Source organism: Semicossyphus pulcher, unplaced genomic scaffold (genome assembly GCF_022749685.1).
Source record: "Semicossyphus pulcher isolate SPU_LCO1_2020_fin unplaced genomic scaffold, fSemPul1.0.p SCAF_19, whole genome shotgun sequence".
NCBI lineage: Eukaryota > Metazoa > Chordata > Actinopteri > Labriformes > Labridae > Semicossyphus > Semicossyphus pulcher.
Genome location: NW_027211692.1, coordinates 20137151 through 20152004, shown reverse-complemented (window position 1 = coordinate 20152004; position 14854 = coordinate 20137151). Strand labels below are relative to the sequence as shown.

General features: G+C 41.1%; 1 protein-coding gene across 1 annotated transcript in view; it reads right to left on the bottom strand.

Annotated features, from left to right (window-relative positions):
• si (sucrase-isomaltase) overlaps positions 1 to 10686 on the bottom strand; it is a 62602-nt gene extending 51916 nt beyond the window's left edge. Inside the window, exons 1-11 of the mRNA XM_069668250.1 lie at positions 10563 to 10686; positions 9536 to 9621; positions 9317 to 9437; positions 7793 to 7902; positions 7411 to 7562; positions 4490 to 4661; positions 4026 to 4125; positions 3619 to 3731; positions 3347 to 3472; positions 957 to 1088; positions 607 to 726 (exon numbers count right to left, since the gene is read on the bottom strand). Coding sequence (XP_069524351.1) covers positions 607 to 726; positions 957 to 1088; positions 3347 to 3472; positions 3619 to 3731; positions 4026 to 4125; positions 4490 to 4661; positions 7411 to 7562; positions 7793 to 7902; positions 9317 to 9437; positions 9536 to 9621; positions 10563 to 10686 — 1356 coding nt within the window. The remainder of the gene's footprint in view (positions 1 to 606; positions 727 to 956; positions 1089 to 3346; positions 3473 to 3618; positions 3732 to 4025; positions 4126 to 4489; positions 4662 to 7410; positions 7563 to 7792; positions 7903 to 9316; positions 9438 to 9535; positions 9622 to 10562) is intronic.
• Positions 10687 to 14854: the final 4168 nt, after the last annotated feature.

The window sequence follows — 14854 nt, the reverse complement described above, 5'->3', positions numbered from 1 at the left end:
ATGCTTAGAATCTCTCAACGTACCTCAACGCATTAATGTTTTATTGGGCTCAAACCTTCTGCAATCATCATGAGTATATATTTCACAAAGGCCAGACTTTGACCTTGTATCTCACCCGGAAAAGTGCAATACAAGAGTCAATGGTTACATAGGGCCGAACATGTGCTTGTATACAATAATTCACACACAAGGCCACTGATAATCACATTTATCTCTTACCTTAACCAACATAAACTCCATCATAATTTGAACTTAATATATTGTTGTTGCAGTCACTGTAGCTCTGTATAGATTATAAAGCCCCCTTAGGCAGCTTGTGATAATGAGCTGCCACACAAATATACATTGAGTTGACCTCTCAAACATATGTATCACTTGTTTCTTTGGTCTACAGTATACAGCCGCGTGACGCATTATGCTCATCCTACGCTAGGATTTGACATTCGCTATCCAGCGTTAAGGTTGGCCTGTATGAGAAATCTTGATGACATGAACAACTGTGTGACGAGGCATTTAGAAAAGATGGAGTCATAGGACGTACGTTGGATGGAGGCTGGAGGAGGGAAATGTTTGCTTAAATTGAGAATTGATAAAAGGACAGCTCACCTCTCCGAGCAGAGGAGTTTTCCCATCTGATTCAGTGACCCAGGCGTTCTTCACATTCCCACGATCATATGCTTCATATGGAGTGTTCCCAACCCTCTTACTGGTAGCTACTGCAGGATCCTGGAACACAGAAATACACATATAATAACATTAAACATTCATTGCTGCATTCAAAAGATTCACATGTTGGTTAGTTAAGCTGATCCAAGAATAACAGTGCTATCAAACTAGGAGTTAGATTCCAAGAAATGCAAGGTACATTGATCTGTTGCAGCACAGGCTTGTTTAAAGGGAACATTTTAATGATACAAATACACAAACTTCTTCATTCACAGTAAAGAACTACTTACCAGGATGAGGATGTATCTCTGCCCCTTCTCGTGGAGGTAGTCGGAGAACTCAGGCAGTTCGCTGAACTTGACTCGGTCATAAGTGAAATCCTTCTTGTCCTCCATGTAGTCAATGTCAGTGTACTGAATGTCCTGCATGCAGAAAGCAGAGATGCCTTTTGATATTCAAAGCTTCATTGGAAATGCTAAAATGCTGGCATGGTTTTCATGCATTAAAATCACATTTGCATCATGCATGAATCCACTCAATAAAAAACCTGCTCTGAATATCTCTTAAATGTACCCAGAAATTCTGTGCAGAACTTGGATGCGTCCACTCAAAATTCAATGAATGTGTCATCCTAACACAGTGTATCGTCTCAGCAAGGCTAGAAAAAACACTGTTTAGCGTTTGCACTGTGAGCTAATGTGTTTAACAGCTAGCTTGTCTGCTGACCTGGCTTTGTTGGACTTTTGGAGGCCTGTTGTGAGTGCAAACATCCAGGTTAATGTGCTGCTAAACCTTGGGAGGACAATGGGAATGTTAACACATTCTTCTATTTTTTTGGTGCGGGTGTGATTTTATGCTTGTTCTCAGTCTGTCTGTTGTCTGCCAAAGTCTACTTCATATCGATAGAGCAGATGGTTTGGACGGCTCTGCCAGATCCTTCCTCTAATGGTAATCAGCTCCAGACATATTAGGCTGAATGTGATAATGCCCTCTGTGGTCTATCTAATGGTTATCAAATATGTCCCTGAGTACGGCAGGAGAGGAAGCAGCTGCATCCTAATGTCTTTTGCTATGAAAGAGAGATTGGAGATTATCAGAATAAAACATTGAGATGGGTTTGAAATCTGTTTGTATTTGATCTTTAAATAAGGCAGAGTTCAAACCGCGCCCTTGATTCGTGCAGTCGTTGCTGAGTTGTGATAGAGTTGAAGTGTTTTATGGAGCCATATAAAGATAAGAGCGAGGAGTTTGCCTAAGTAATTAAGGGTTGCAACTATACCAAACATCAGTGCCCTGCGTGGAATGGACTTTTGATAGTTACTAGTTGCAGGCTTAGAGAAAGATAAGCAGTGAGAATCATTCCCAGGAAAATGTCAACCAGAACTGGTATTTATCAAGTGTCTCAGAAGGGAAGAGGTGTTGAAGTAGTTTTAACATTCAGATCAGGATGAATGAGATAATGAAAGGAACTCAGTCGATTGATCTTTGATCAGCGCTAACATTCAGCGATGCTTGAAAAATAGTTGTCCCGGGATTGAACCTGTAGAGCCCGGCAGACTCTCCATTATTTGACAGAAAGCTGGATTACCCCGTCTAAGCTAAAGGCCATCCCTATCACTCTGACTGTCTATCCAACTGCTGCTTCAACCTTCATATCACGTCTCGGCAGATAGTGTAGTGGTTAAGGCGCTCGCCTCTGGAGCTACACAGTAGTGCATGAGTGGTTCAAATTTAACAAGGTGTGCACTAGGTGAAGTATCGATTCCCTTCGCTTTCCCACCCAAAAGCTATACAGCTGCTGAAGAAATAGCCCATGTATGTGCATACTGTGCATTGTCACTGCATGATTTTTTTGATTCTTTGAAATGCTTATTTTGTCTTAAAGCTCCTTTGAGGAGTTTTTAGCTGGTTATGAAACAGACTCTAATTAATACTGATACCTCTATATGAGCTACAAAAGCACACAAGACCGTCAGCGACAACATCGATTATATCTTTATATTTATTGTGAATGCTTGTAACTGCTGCCCGGGGTGTAGGGGTCAGACGGGGACGGTTAACATTTTGCATTATTTTACATGGCAAAGACTCACAGCGAGTGATGTGTTTGAATGTAAAAAGGAAGCTCAAAAGAACAGCAAAGAGAGAAGAGGTTCCACTTTGTCCACAGGGGGCGCCAAAATACAAATTTTAAAGGTTTGACCCTATTTTGTGCCCCATTTTTATTGCTTGCCTTTAAAGCGTATCAATGCCTGAAGTGCAAAAGTCAGAGCAATTGCATGCTTTAATTTACTGGACTGTATTCTCATGTTCCTGATCCTTTGGGTGGAGCAGTTTCCTGTTCTTCATGAAATCAGAGCAGCGTGAATCATCTGCAGAACTCGCAGCACCACCATAGACCAACTCTGATATGACTTTATTGTGCTTATAAACACAGCATGAACAAAATGTGACGAGTTATACACCTACAACATAGGGCTGAGATATTAAGTGTCAAATTGTCAGACACGTGAGGAGTTTTTTCGTGCACCAGAAATATGTGATATCTCATCCGATAAAACTTTTTATCTCATGTAGTAAAGTAAATTCAGATTTATGATACGCTTGAAGACAAAAATATGTCAGACATACTGCAGGTAGGCCGCCTGAAAAGAAAAAAAAAGCAGGCAGACAGACTTACATATGGGATGCCTGCAGCACGGTTCCTCTCCACCGTTTTTTTGACCTCCGCCAGGCTGCCGTAGTCCCACCGTGAAAGCTGGAAACCCAGTGACCAGTAGGGAGGAATGACGGGCCTGCCAATGAGCTGAACAACACAAGAGGACATGTTTTTAATTCACTCACTGTGCCAAGGCAACTCCCTAGCTACTTTTGCACAACAAGAGTACTAGAAACATTGTTGTACACAGAATGAGTTAAAAATAAATCACTAGTCATTATTTTGTGCCTCACTTCCAGGAATTCCTGCACCACTTGTTCTGGTGTGTCTCCAAAGAGAATGTAGAAGTCAAGGACTCCTCCGATCGTTCTGTAGGTCACAGCGGGAGCCGGCTGCAGAGTCACCTCTGAAAAATGACACCAGAGACGGAAACACTGCCAAATAAGTCCCAATAACATCCTCAACTATAAATTATAACCCTTAAATGCCCTTTAAACAAGAGTGCCCCTGCAACACCTCTATTTCGAGCTTATTTGGATGCCTAATTTATGCATATGTGATCTCATAGGTTCTGTTAATGTGTCCTAATTTGTGCAGCCACATGTAATTGTTTGGTTGTGTATCTGTACTCTTCCTTTATGCATGCATTTTTGTGTTTCTCCGAGCCAGCACGTGTGCTTGCACGTGTGTTCATAGTTACCCATAGCATTGCTGTTCATGAGGAAGACCCCGAATGACTTCCCACTCTCATCTTCCAGACAGAGGAAGAACGGGTAGTGTCCATAGAGGTTATGGGACCCCTGCAGGGAAGACGCAGAGAGACAGACAGGATAAAGAGACAAATGGAAGACGTGTGAGGCACAGGGCGGATGTGGTAGACTCACTAAGGCTGTGGGGTTGACTTCACCACCTAATCAGCTTAGAAGGCATTCAATTATAAGCCCTTTGGGAGGGGGAATACACATGTTGCGAGCACATGTAAACATGCATCTTACACATGTGCACATACACACACCACAGGTACAGCTGTCAAGTGTAAGCCTTTGAGGACACAATATGTCTGGCACAGCAGAGATTTACAGGGATTGACATATGCATAGATGCAGATACACTGAATGCACAGGTGTCTTAATGTGTGTGTGCTTGTGTGTGTGTGCTCCTCACCCCATTGGGGAAAGCGTCTCTGGTGAAGATGGGCCAGGTTTTCCAGTTGGTGTCATGTTGATACTGTCTATGCACATGCTCTCCCAGGCCATAGATATTATTGGATGGAAGCTTAGCAGACAGCTGTAGGTACTGATCTGCAAACACCAGCGGGCCCATTGTCGTGTCGAACCTACATGTATTAAAAAAAAAAAAAAGGTGAGAAGGTGAGAAGACAGAGTGATGTGTGAAAGAGCAGGGGGATGTGGGAAAGAGGAAAAAAAAGATGGAGAGAGAGAGAGAAAATGTGAGAGACAAAGGAGAAAGAAAGTGAGGGTGAGATGAAGCGAGAAGAGAGAGTGGGAGTGGGAATGAGACAAGGACGTGTGGAGGAGTTGAGTTGTAGAAAGAAAAACCAGAGAGAAGACAGACCATCCCATCAAACTCTAATAAGCCCTCTGGGTAGCTTTTCTCCAGCCTTCAAAACAAGACATACACCGGTGGTTGAAATACTAAGACTATACTCCAGCTGTCTACAGCGGCCAAAGCAAAGAGAGAAGAAATGTAGGAGTCAAGTTTGTACACGCGGTAAACCTAATGAACGGTAACACAAGCACACACATAAACTAGACAAAGAACATTTAATCTCATCTTATTATTATTTTAACCTTCAATAAAGATTGACTTCTTATATTTATGTTTGGTGACAATTCGTTTTATCAGTAGCTTTTTATATTACTGGAAGGAGCACCCACACGCCAGCCAGACAGGCCAAAGAGCAGGGCATTTGTGATAACACGTGCATTATCTCTATCTATCAAGGCAACTTTGGATATCTGAGGAAATGATACCTTAATAAATACTTGATGATGACCTGGTGCAGTTTAATGATGTCAGAACTAAATACGTGGCCCTAAACTTTGATATCAATTCAATTTTTATAGATTTATAACGGCAGGTAGTTGTTGCTAATGTGATCAAGAAATATCAAATAGTTGTAAAATCATAAAAAAGTTGGATCCAATCTTATTGATAAAAACTTCCAAGGCAGGAACAGGACATTAAGGCCGAGTCCACAAGTACAGTACAGCCTATTCCAAAAGTAATGTTCTATGTGTTTTGGCTACTACTACTTATCATTAAACCCCAAAAATCTGTCACTTGTAAGCTTAATAATGTAACCAAATGATTAATATCATGCAGTTTTAAATGTTGACGAATTACATGCATTCAGCTTTTGCCACGTTAGTAATTTTTCTGTAATAGGTTAAGCATGAGCAGCGGGTGTCTGCCCTCTAATACGGATCCAAACGAAAGCACCCTGAGTGGTTATGGGGATTCACATAACAAGTGGCCTAATAAAGGCAGGGTTATGGGAGCAAAGGAAAGTTAAAGCATTGTGATTGCTAAACAGCTTCTAATCTACAAAACAGTCTCTCTCTTTCTGGTTGAAGGTCATGTGCAGTGCACCGCTGCTTGGTACACCGGTATGTGATGTAAGTTAAAGAGATAAGCCCAAGGTTGTCTCGTGATGCGAGAACATTTCACAATGGAAATAAACTGTTTCAGTGTGGACGGTGATAAACAGTGAAATCATAATGTTAGGAGAGGATTTTTGTTGCTAAATGTTTGATCCTGGCTGCACAATCTGTGCTAAAATGTCAAAAGACAAGCTTTGGCTTTCACCTTTTCCATAAGAGAGACATCTGAGTCATCTATGAGATAAACGTTTGCCTTGCAAGAGCATTTGTCATGCACCATAATTTGCAGTCAGCTCTGATTCACAACAATGAACCACAGCGGTGTGCAAAACATCATTAGTGAAGAAGTCGTGATTTTGCGTGCATTACATCCTAGTAGTAATAAAACCATGGGTTTTTGTGCCCTAACAGCAGGTATTTATCACAGAGTGCTGTATTCTACATTGCATCAAGGATCCCAGCTGGAAATGTTTTGTTCTGAGAATGTTATGTGAGATGTTCTGGTAATATTGCAGAATATTGCAGTTAAAACGTTTTTTAACGTTACAAGAACTTTATTTGAAATGATAAACATCCTTAAAACGTTCTTCGAATATTAGATTCAAACGTAGATTCAAACGTAATTTGAACTTGTAGGTAATGTTAGACAATGTTATGGGAACGTACCCTGCTACCTGGGATAATAATGGTTTAATGCCTTTTGATGTCGTATATGAAGTGTGTGAGTTGTGCGCACACACACACATTGGGGTAATTGATCAATGCATTGTCACCCAGGGCTCACAAACTTGACGTGAGCATAATTACTTGTTGCCGTGGGAAACTAGCATGGGAAGGTGTTCCATGTCATTATGTGGTATAATGCATGCTAATGAGATTATGTGGCGCACAAACCACCATAGAGGGGCATAATTGCATGAGATACAAAGAATCGATACAGATCTATTGACTGCTGCCAATCGTCTATAGCGTGATTGTGAGAATACTGTGGATAACAAGTGTAGGAGAGGAGCATGAGGTCAAACACCAGATTAAATATTCAACAGCTCAGCTTGTCTCATAATATTTTTGGGGCACGATGGCACTTGCAGTCCTTTTGCCTCCAGAAATACATCCACACAATCTACTAGGAATATAGCTAGCAGTATTATCTTAATAATATTCACCATAACTATCTGCTGCTACTATGAATGTATCAGCTACAAAATGTCTTCAGCCCTCAGTACAGGTGCAGCTATAGAGTAATATATACCCTATGTATGCATATATTATTATGTGTTACAGTGTATAGTAATCATGGAGAACACGCCTGAATGCACATTATGTTATTTTGTTCAATATACACAGTATGCGTTGGAAATCTTTCACTGTCCACATGCCATGCAATGTGCTATTGTTGCTATAAATAACCTCCTCTGCATACACAACAAATACATGGACCAACATATAGTATGCACTCACAGGACTTTTTTGGTCTCCTTCCTGCGCACAGTCAGGCCAAAGGGCTTGTTTGTCAGCTCCAGTGTGTTGCCGATGGGGCTGGTTTGGTTACTGTTGAGGCTGCTGACGTGCTCATGGGGCACCTCGAACCTTTGCCTGTGGGCATCATAGATCTGTTGAGAGGAAAGAAGCACACAGGCGATATGAGCGTGGCCCCATATCTCGCGGTCATGTTCGTACTTGTATATTTGTATTTTTCTCTCTTTTGTTGTACACAGAATGTTAAACATGCTTTAGAAGAGACTGCTTCTGAAATTAATCTGACTGGAATAGATTTATCTTCTTTTGTTGCCCTTAAAAGAAATGTGCTGAAAAAAGACACACTGTGTCCGTCAGTGTGTACCTTAAATCGGAGTCTTTTGTCTGTCTGCATCTCAGCCTGAAATGCCAGTTCTTTTATGTCGGCCCCGAATAAAGACGGAGAGACCATTCTCTTCAGCTGGGCTTTCATTACTGCAGAATTAAACACAACAGCAGAAGGATTAGGGTTATGAACAAATATACTGTATATGTTTCTCATACACTTTTCATTTCCTTCAGTAAAACTGGATAAAGCGAGTTTATCCAAATTTTAAGCTTTGTTTTATTGACAAAACATCTGATGTTTTATTGGAGCAGAAGGACGATTTAGTAAATAAGCTTATTCACTTCCGTAGAGTCACATGGCAAGAATGATACTGTGCAGTAAATATAAAGCTAACACAAGAAGTGGGCTAGTTTAGCTAACCACAAAGAGTGGCGCACCCTGGCTCTGTCAAAAGGTAACTAAATGTGGTGCAATCACTATAAAGCTCACTTATTTACATGTTATATATTGTTGCTTTAATTCATACAAATGTTATGAGGAATATGTGAGGGACTATTTCTTTGTTGGGCGCAGTAATTTCAGGGAATCTCTGATAATAGCCTGGCAAATATATGTTGAGGTCTCGACTGCCAGATTTTAAACTTTTCCTTTATTTTTTTTATAATTATACAATTTTCTGACTCATTTCAGACCAATATTCTGTTTTAATATTACAGAGGCCATGCAACCGCATGAGTTGACTGGCAACATAACTGTAAAAAAATATATATAGAAAATGACAAATATTTATCACCTACAATGATCTGGGATCTACAGAAATAAAAGTGCAACAGTGCAAAAGTACTCGACTGAAAATGTGACAGGTGAACTTGGATGGGATTTCGCTCTAACACAGATGTATTCCCAAGTTATTCATTTACCAGTATGATCAAAGGGTGCAGCATGCTTACAGAGCTTACAGGCTCCTCGGTTGCCTCTGAGGTAAACGTGGGTAATTTGCATAGCAGCTATGAGCCATTCCATGGCTGAAAGCTTGTAAAGAATATATTTGAACACTGTTTAACTTATATAAGAAGAGGTACATTCATTCCTATTTATCAGCTCAAGGCCTTGTTGAATTGTCTTCGATAATGTTCCGCTAAGCATTTGCCATTTTTCAATTTAACCACCTTTGTCACACACAACAAGCTCCCAGATTTTTCTTTTTTTTTAAGTATTGTTTTTATACTATTTAAAAAAAAATGTGATTGGAAAAAGTCCAATGGTTCTCCTTGCTTATACACAATAACTGAGTCCACATACGGCAGTGAAATCAAGCAGAAAATGGAAAAACCTGCATGCTGCAAAGTCAATCATGTTTTCTGATATGCCATCCATGTCATATTTCACAGCAAACCAAGCCTTAGGCAAACTAAGGGGGAAACTGATGGGAGGAAGACAGACAGACAGATTGAAGGAAAGTGGAGCAGAATGAGGAAATAAACTAAACAGAAATCCAAATACTTTCATCAGCTGGTTGGTGCATGAGCAGGGTACACCGAGAGGGGAATGAGGATTTACCATAAGGACTGGGCTGCTCCACTGATTCCACTGTGTATCCATGGTTGGTTGAGAAGAAGCACCAGGGGACATGTCTCTCATCCAGTGGGCTCCAGCAGCATCCACGCTTCTCACATTGTAACTGTTCAAGGAGGAAGGTTGTTTTAATGACCATCTTTGCAAGGTATTTGGAAATCAAAAAATATGACTTTAAATCATAGGAAATGCAGTGACTCATACCTTTGAGGCTCCGGCATCAGGGAAACAGTCTACCCTTTCAGCCAGAGGAATGGTGGGACACTGAGGAACGAAGGCTTCAGTAGTGTCTGCCAAAAGATGAAATATTCACAGAAAACAAGAATTCAAGCCAAAACCCAGTGATCTTGCCATAATTAATCAGCATACAGTCTATAAAGTAGTTTTAGGTTTAAACCCATGAAAGCAATGAATTAATAGCCCTCGTGAACAGTATTATAGTGTCACCTTCCCTCTTTTTATGGGGTGAGATGGATTAAAACGTTGGATACAGATAATGGTTACCATGATGATGAAGGTTCATCAGACTTTAAAGCAACAGGCAGCTGTACATTTGGCCTATACAATCACACATGTAGTGTATTACTCAAAATCCATATGTAGAGGTTTTGGGAGGCCTGGCGACAGAAACCTCCCAACAAGACTGTTACAATGGGCTTATATGTGTCTTTTTAAAGGGTAGCGACAAACAAAATGGTTTGTTGGATATTTACCCAACATGTTGGACCAGTAATGATTCAACATGTTGACACATTTAAAAATCACAAGGTTAAGTGTCTTTTTTTCTTTTTACTATGGCTAAAAATATGCTCTTTGTAGGTTGATGATTAGCAATATGTGGTGTTTAATGTCTTTTAATAAACTTGTGGGTCAAGGAAAAGATACAGTTTTTAATAGTCCAGCGTACATGCTTGACGGCAAGCTCGGTCCATTACGTTACAGGGAAAATGTGATCGATTACTTGCACTTGAAAGGTTCCCAGCTCACCCATCCTCCCAGTCTTTCCTCTGAAGAGTAGTGTTCAAAGGAAAGACCATAAGGACAGGAACTATCTGTAGCTAGCTAGCTTGCACAAAACAAGTTCAAAGTTTTTGGGATGGCTCCTCTGTTTGCAGAAACTAGCAAGCATTAACAGTTTTAAAAGTACTTTAAGGACATGGTGAAGGTTCAGAGCTATTTTTTTAGTTGATTTTTACATATACATCTTTTATGTGTAAGAGTGTTCACCTACCATCTGTAAGGGTTCCGGGCTCTCCGGTGGCAAACAGAACTATGAGAGCGATGGCTGCCACAGAAATCAATCCGAACATGACCATGAGGCTCACCTCCAAACCGGAGAACCGCCTTTTCCCCATCTAACACACACAAACACACGTGCACGCACATATACACAGTGAGTGATTACCAAGGCCAAGATCATTAACACCCAATAATGACACCAAGTTTACTAAAGGCAAGGTCTCAAAGGTCTCAAAAACTTCCCTTGCTTAATGAGGCCCATTGGCAGGACACACACACACTCACACATGCACAAAACAACAAAAATATAGTAAACACAGATCTGACGCACACATATTTTCCTTGCATTAACCTTGGACTGTGCGAACGCTTTGTGAAGTCGAAAAAAGGCACTAACTTGGAAAATAAATCATACAGTGAAGGAAAGAAAACAAGAGAAAGAACAAAACAGGGAGTCGACAAATCTGCCAGACAGGCCGGGTGTAGTATTTGCAAAGGCACCCGTCATATCAGTCAAGCAATTAGGCGTCACTTCAGTGTACTCTTGGAGACAAAAACAAGGTGAATGTCTGTATGTGTGTGTGTGGGTATGTGTCTATTTGGTTGAATGAGAGGCTTATAGCCACCCGGTTTAATGTGCTGTGAAGAGCAGGCGAGGGCAAAGAGAGAGACAAACGTGCACACCTCCCTGCACATCATATAGAAGCACTGAAAAGTGCCTGTAATCTTGAAATGTAACACCAAGACACTCGTAGAGAAAAAAACACTTCCTGTAGATCATTTAGCTAATTGATTTAAAATAGCTTCCAACCATTGCTGCATATCATTTTCCTTCTCCCATTACGCAGACATTATGATACATGTTAATGCATCCACGATTAACAACAAACAAGGGCACTTTGTGGCTGAGCTTCCCATGAGTGCAGGAAGTATAGAATATTACCTGATGTTGCATTTGAACTTTAATTGGATCCCTTTAATTCACTGGTTACTTTGGAACTTATTCTTAAAAGTTAGTGTGAGCCCGAGAGGAGGTTTGTCAAATATAATTATGTCCAAGACTGGAATAAAAATATGCATCAGTGCCGAGTACATCTGAATGAAAAAAAAAAAATCTGACTGCTCATCAGTATTCAAAGCCCTCCACAGACATCTGTTCTTCAAGGCTGTGTAGCAAGTTACAGTGAATTATTTACTCCACTGGCAAAGAGCTTCACATAACCAACACTATCATTAACAAAGTTGGTGTGTCCACAAGAATGTGGATTGAAGTGCATAATACAAACATCTGCAAGCTTTGCAAAGTCTAAAAGACATGTAGGATTTTTCAAGGTAGTCATTTTATTCATTCAGTATAATCACACATTGATAATTGAGTTGAAATATCTGAGTAAAAATCATTCGGTTTCATCAGTGAATGACATACAAATGGATTAGTATGGAATAATACTTGTAATATAAAAAAGAGATCATTGGTCTTTGAACAGCTGGACAGCCTTCAGCTGCCGTCTTACCTCGTCTCTCTCCTATGTCCAGGGTGCAAATGCTCCAGTTCAACTGAGACAGCGTCTTATAATCCCCAGGATGTATTTGTGGTCATAGGGGCTCACCACTCCTTTACTGCTTAGTGTGGGTGTGCTTGAACATGATGTGTGTGTGTGTTTTACAGTCTCAGCGTGTAGACCCCAAAGCCATAAAATGTCAGATAAGCATCTACAGAGTGAGGAAACAACTGCAGCCTCAAATCCCCATATCAGGTTGTTACAATCAACCCCAGCTATCACGTTTGATTCCACACTGTGTGTGTGTGTGTGTGTGTGTGTGTGTGTGTGCACGTGTGCATGTGTGTCTCTGTGTGTGAGAGAGCTTGTATGTTTATAATTTACCCAGAGATAATTGTGTATTTATTGTTGGTTTATGTAAAATGTGACTCAGCACAAGCAATCTTTACTCCGTTGCGTCTCAGTCATTGACACACCCGTGCATACACACTCACACACTTAGCAGTATGTAGAAGGAGGAATACTTTACAGTATCTAATTAAAATATATTAAGAATATTTGTAAGCTTTTTGTATAAATGCCTCTCATACTGTATGTTGTTCCTAAATACTTCCATGGTCCAGTCTTCTCATTCAGCAGCTATGTGCTCTGAAATACACTGACGTTAGTTGTTTTCCCATCATTAAAACCACAGGGAAAATATGCTCCACTGACTTCCACACATACAATCAAATACAAAGCACACTGAGCCACTGAAATGTTTATCTGATCCCCTCTCAGTTCAAACACTGACTGTTCTGTGTGGGTGAGAGAGCATTGATCTGTTCGGGTGAGTGAGGGAGCAGTTATTCAGTGAAGATATGTCTGACTGGTAGCTGTGATTCATTCATGCATTTGGGCTGTTAGTTGTTAGATAATGTTGGCTGAACGGTTGTTGTTGTAACTAATATGCTTAAGTGCAGAGGTTGTTCCTCCTCTGGTGTATTTCAGCATTTACAAACCAGCTCTGGCTGGATCACTGTCTCTTTCATGGCTGGAGATGCGCTATGATGATGCACTATGCGAAGTAGGAAAGTCAGCGGATGCTTTGGGCAATGTTCTGCTGGGAAACCTCGGGTCCTGCCATTCATGTGGATGTTACTTTGACACGTGACACAACCAAGTACACACATTCTTGGAAACAGTATTCCCTTTCAGCAGGATAATGCGCCCTGCCACACTGCAACAATGGTTCAGGAATGGTTTGAGGAACACGTCAACAAGTTCAAGATGTTGACTTGGCCTCCAAATTCCCCAGATCTCAATCCAATCGAGCATCTGTGAGATGTGCTGGACAAACAAGTCCGATCCATGGAGGCCCCGGCTAGCAACTTACAGGAACAAAAGGATCTGCTGCTCACGTCTTGCTGCCAGATACCTCAGCACACCTTCAGAGGTCTAGTGGAGTCCATGCTTTGACGGGTCAGGGCTGTTTTGGAGGCTAAAGGGGGACCTACACAATATTTGGCAGGTGATCATAATGATCACCAAAATAGTTTGAGCTTGATGCAGTACTTATGAATGTGTATGTTGTACTTGCAGTGTACGCTGGATCAAGACCAACACTTAACTAATTAGTTGTATTGTCTTTGGTTGCTCTTACAGCTGTGGCTCAGTGGTAGAGTCGATCGTCGGTCGAAGGTTAGGGGTTCGATCCCTGACTGCTACAGTCACATGTTGAAGTGTCCTTGGGCAAGTCACCGAACACCGAAGTATGAATGGGCATAGAACTGATTGGGGGTTGGCACTTAGGCCTTTGCCATCAGTGTGTGAATGAGTGTGTGACATGTAGTGTAAAAGCAGCTTTGAGTGGTTGGAAGACTAGAAAAGCACTGTATAAGTACAGTCCATTTCATTTCTAATGTTGACAGATAAGTTGAACCTTTCATCCCACAATAGAACAACTTATTTTGCTTCACCAATGTCTTTAAAATCAAACCCTGTTCAAAAGCAAGTAAATATTATACATGTGCAGTGTTGACAGGCTCCTGTTGTGACAGCAGCAGCAATATTTGAATGTCACTGATGTCGCAGCAAGGACTGTCCCATTTTTGAATGTTTCCACTGATGGCAAAGGCCAAGAACTGGTTGCCAGTTTTGCAAAATGGTTGACAATGGCAACCTGGCAATTGTTACTGTTGAGTCCTGTATAAACACCTTGAACACATTGTATAAACTAGTTTGTTTCTAAAATAGAGTAAAGTAAATAAGGTATTTATTTAGAGAGGTACAGAGAGCCAGAGTTACTCTGTGTAACTGTTGCTCATTTTCCATCGTCTTTGTCTTGTAACAATGCTCACTCGGCTTTGTGGGGGTAAGACAGATGACTGCACCCTCTGCAGTGACACCTACACAATGACACAATCATAATCACGCAGAAGGTCGGCAGCAAAGAACCCCACCTCCTCCCTGGTCATCACACATGTGGGGCTCGCTGGGACTTGTAGAGAACCAAAGCAGAGTTGGCTTTCAGATTTCATGCAAATATTCGCCCAGTTTGCCTTCCCAAACAGAGATTTAACATGACAGGATGCAGTCACCATTTGTTTGACAAGGGCCTCTGAACAAGATGAAGTCATGAAGTTCCATGGGTCCCTTATTCAAAGTGCCTCTGTGTTCCAGCGCCACAGGCTCTGTTCAGCCTGAACTGCGTTCAGTTGATTTGGTTTGTCAGGCTAGAAAGGACTGCAAATCTATGGCTTAAATTGTGTATAGTTTCTCTGGCCAGACTTCCTTCCATGCC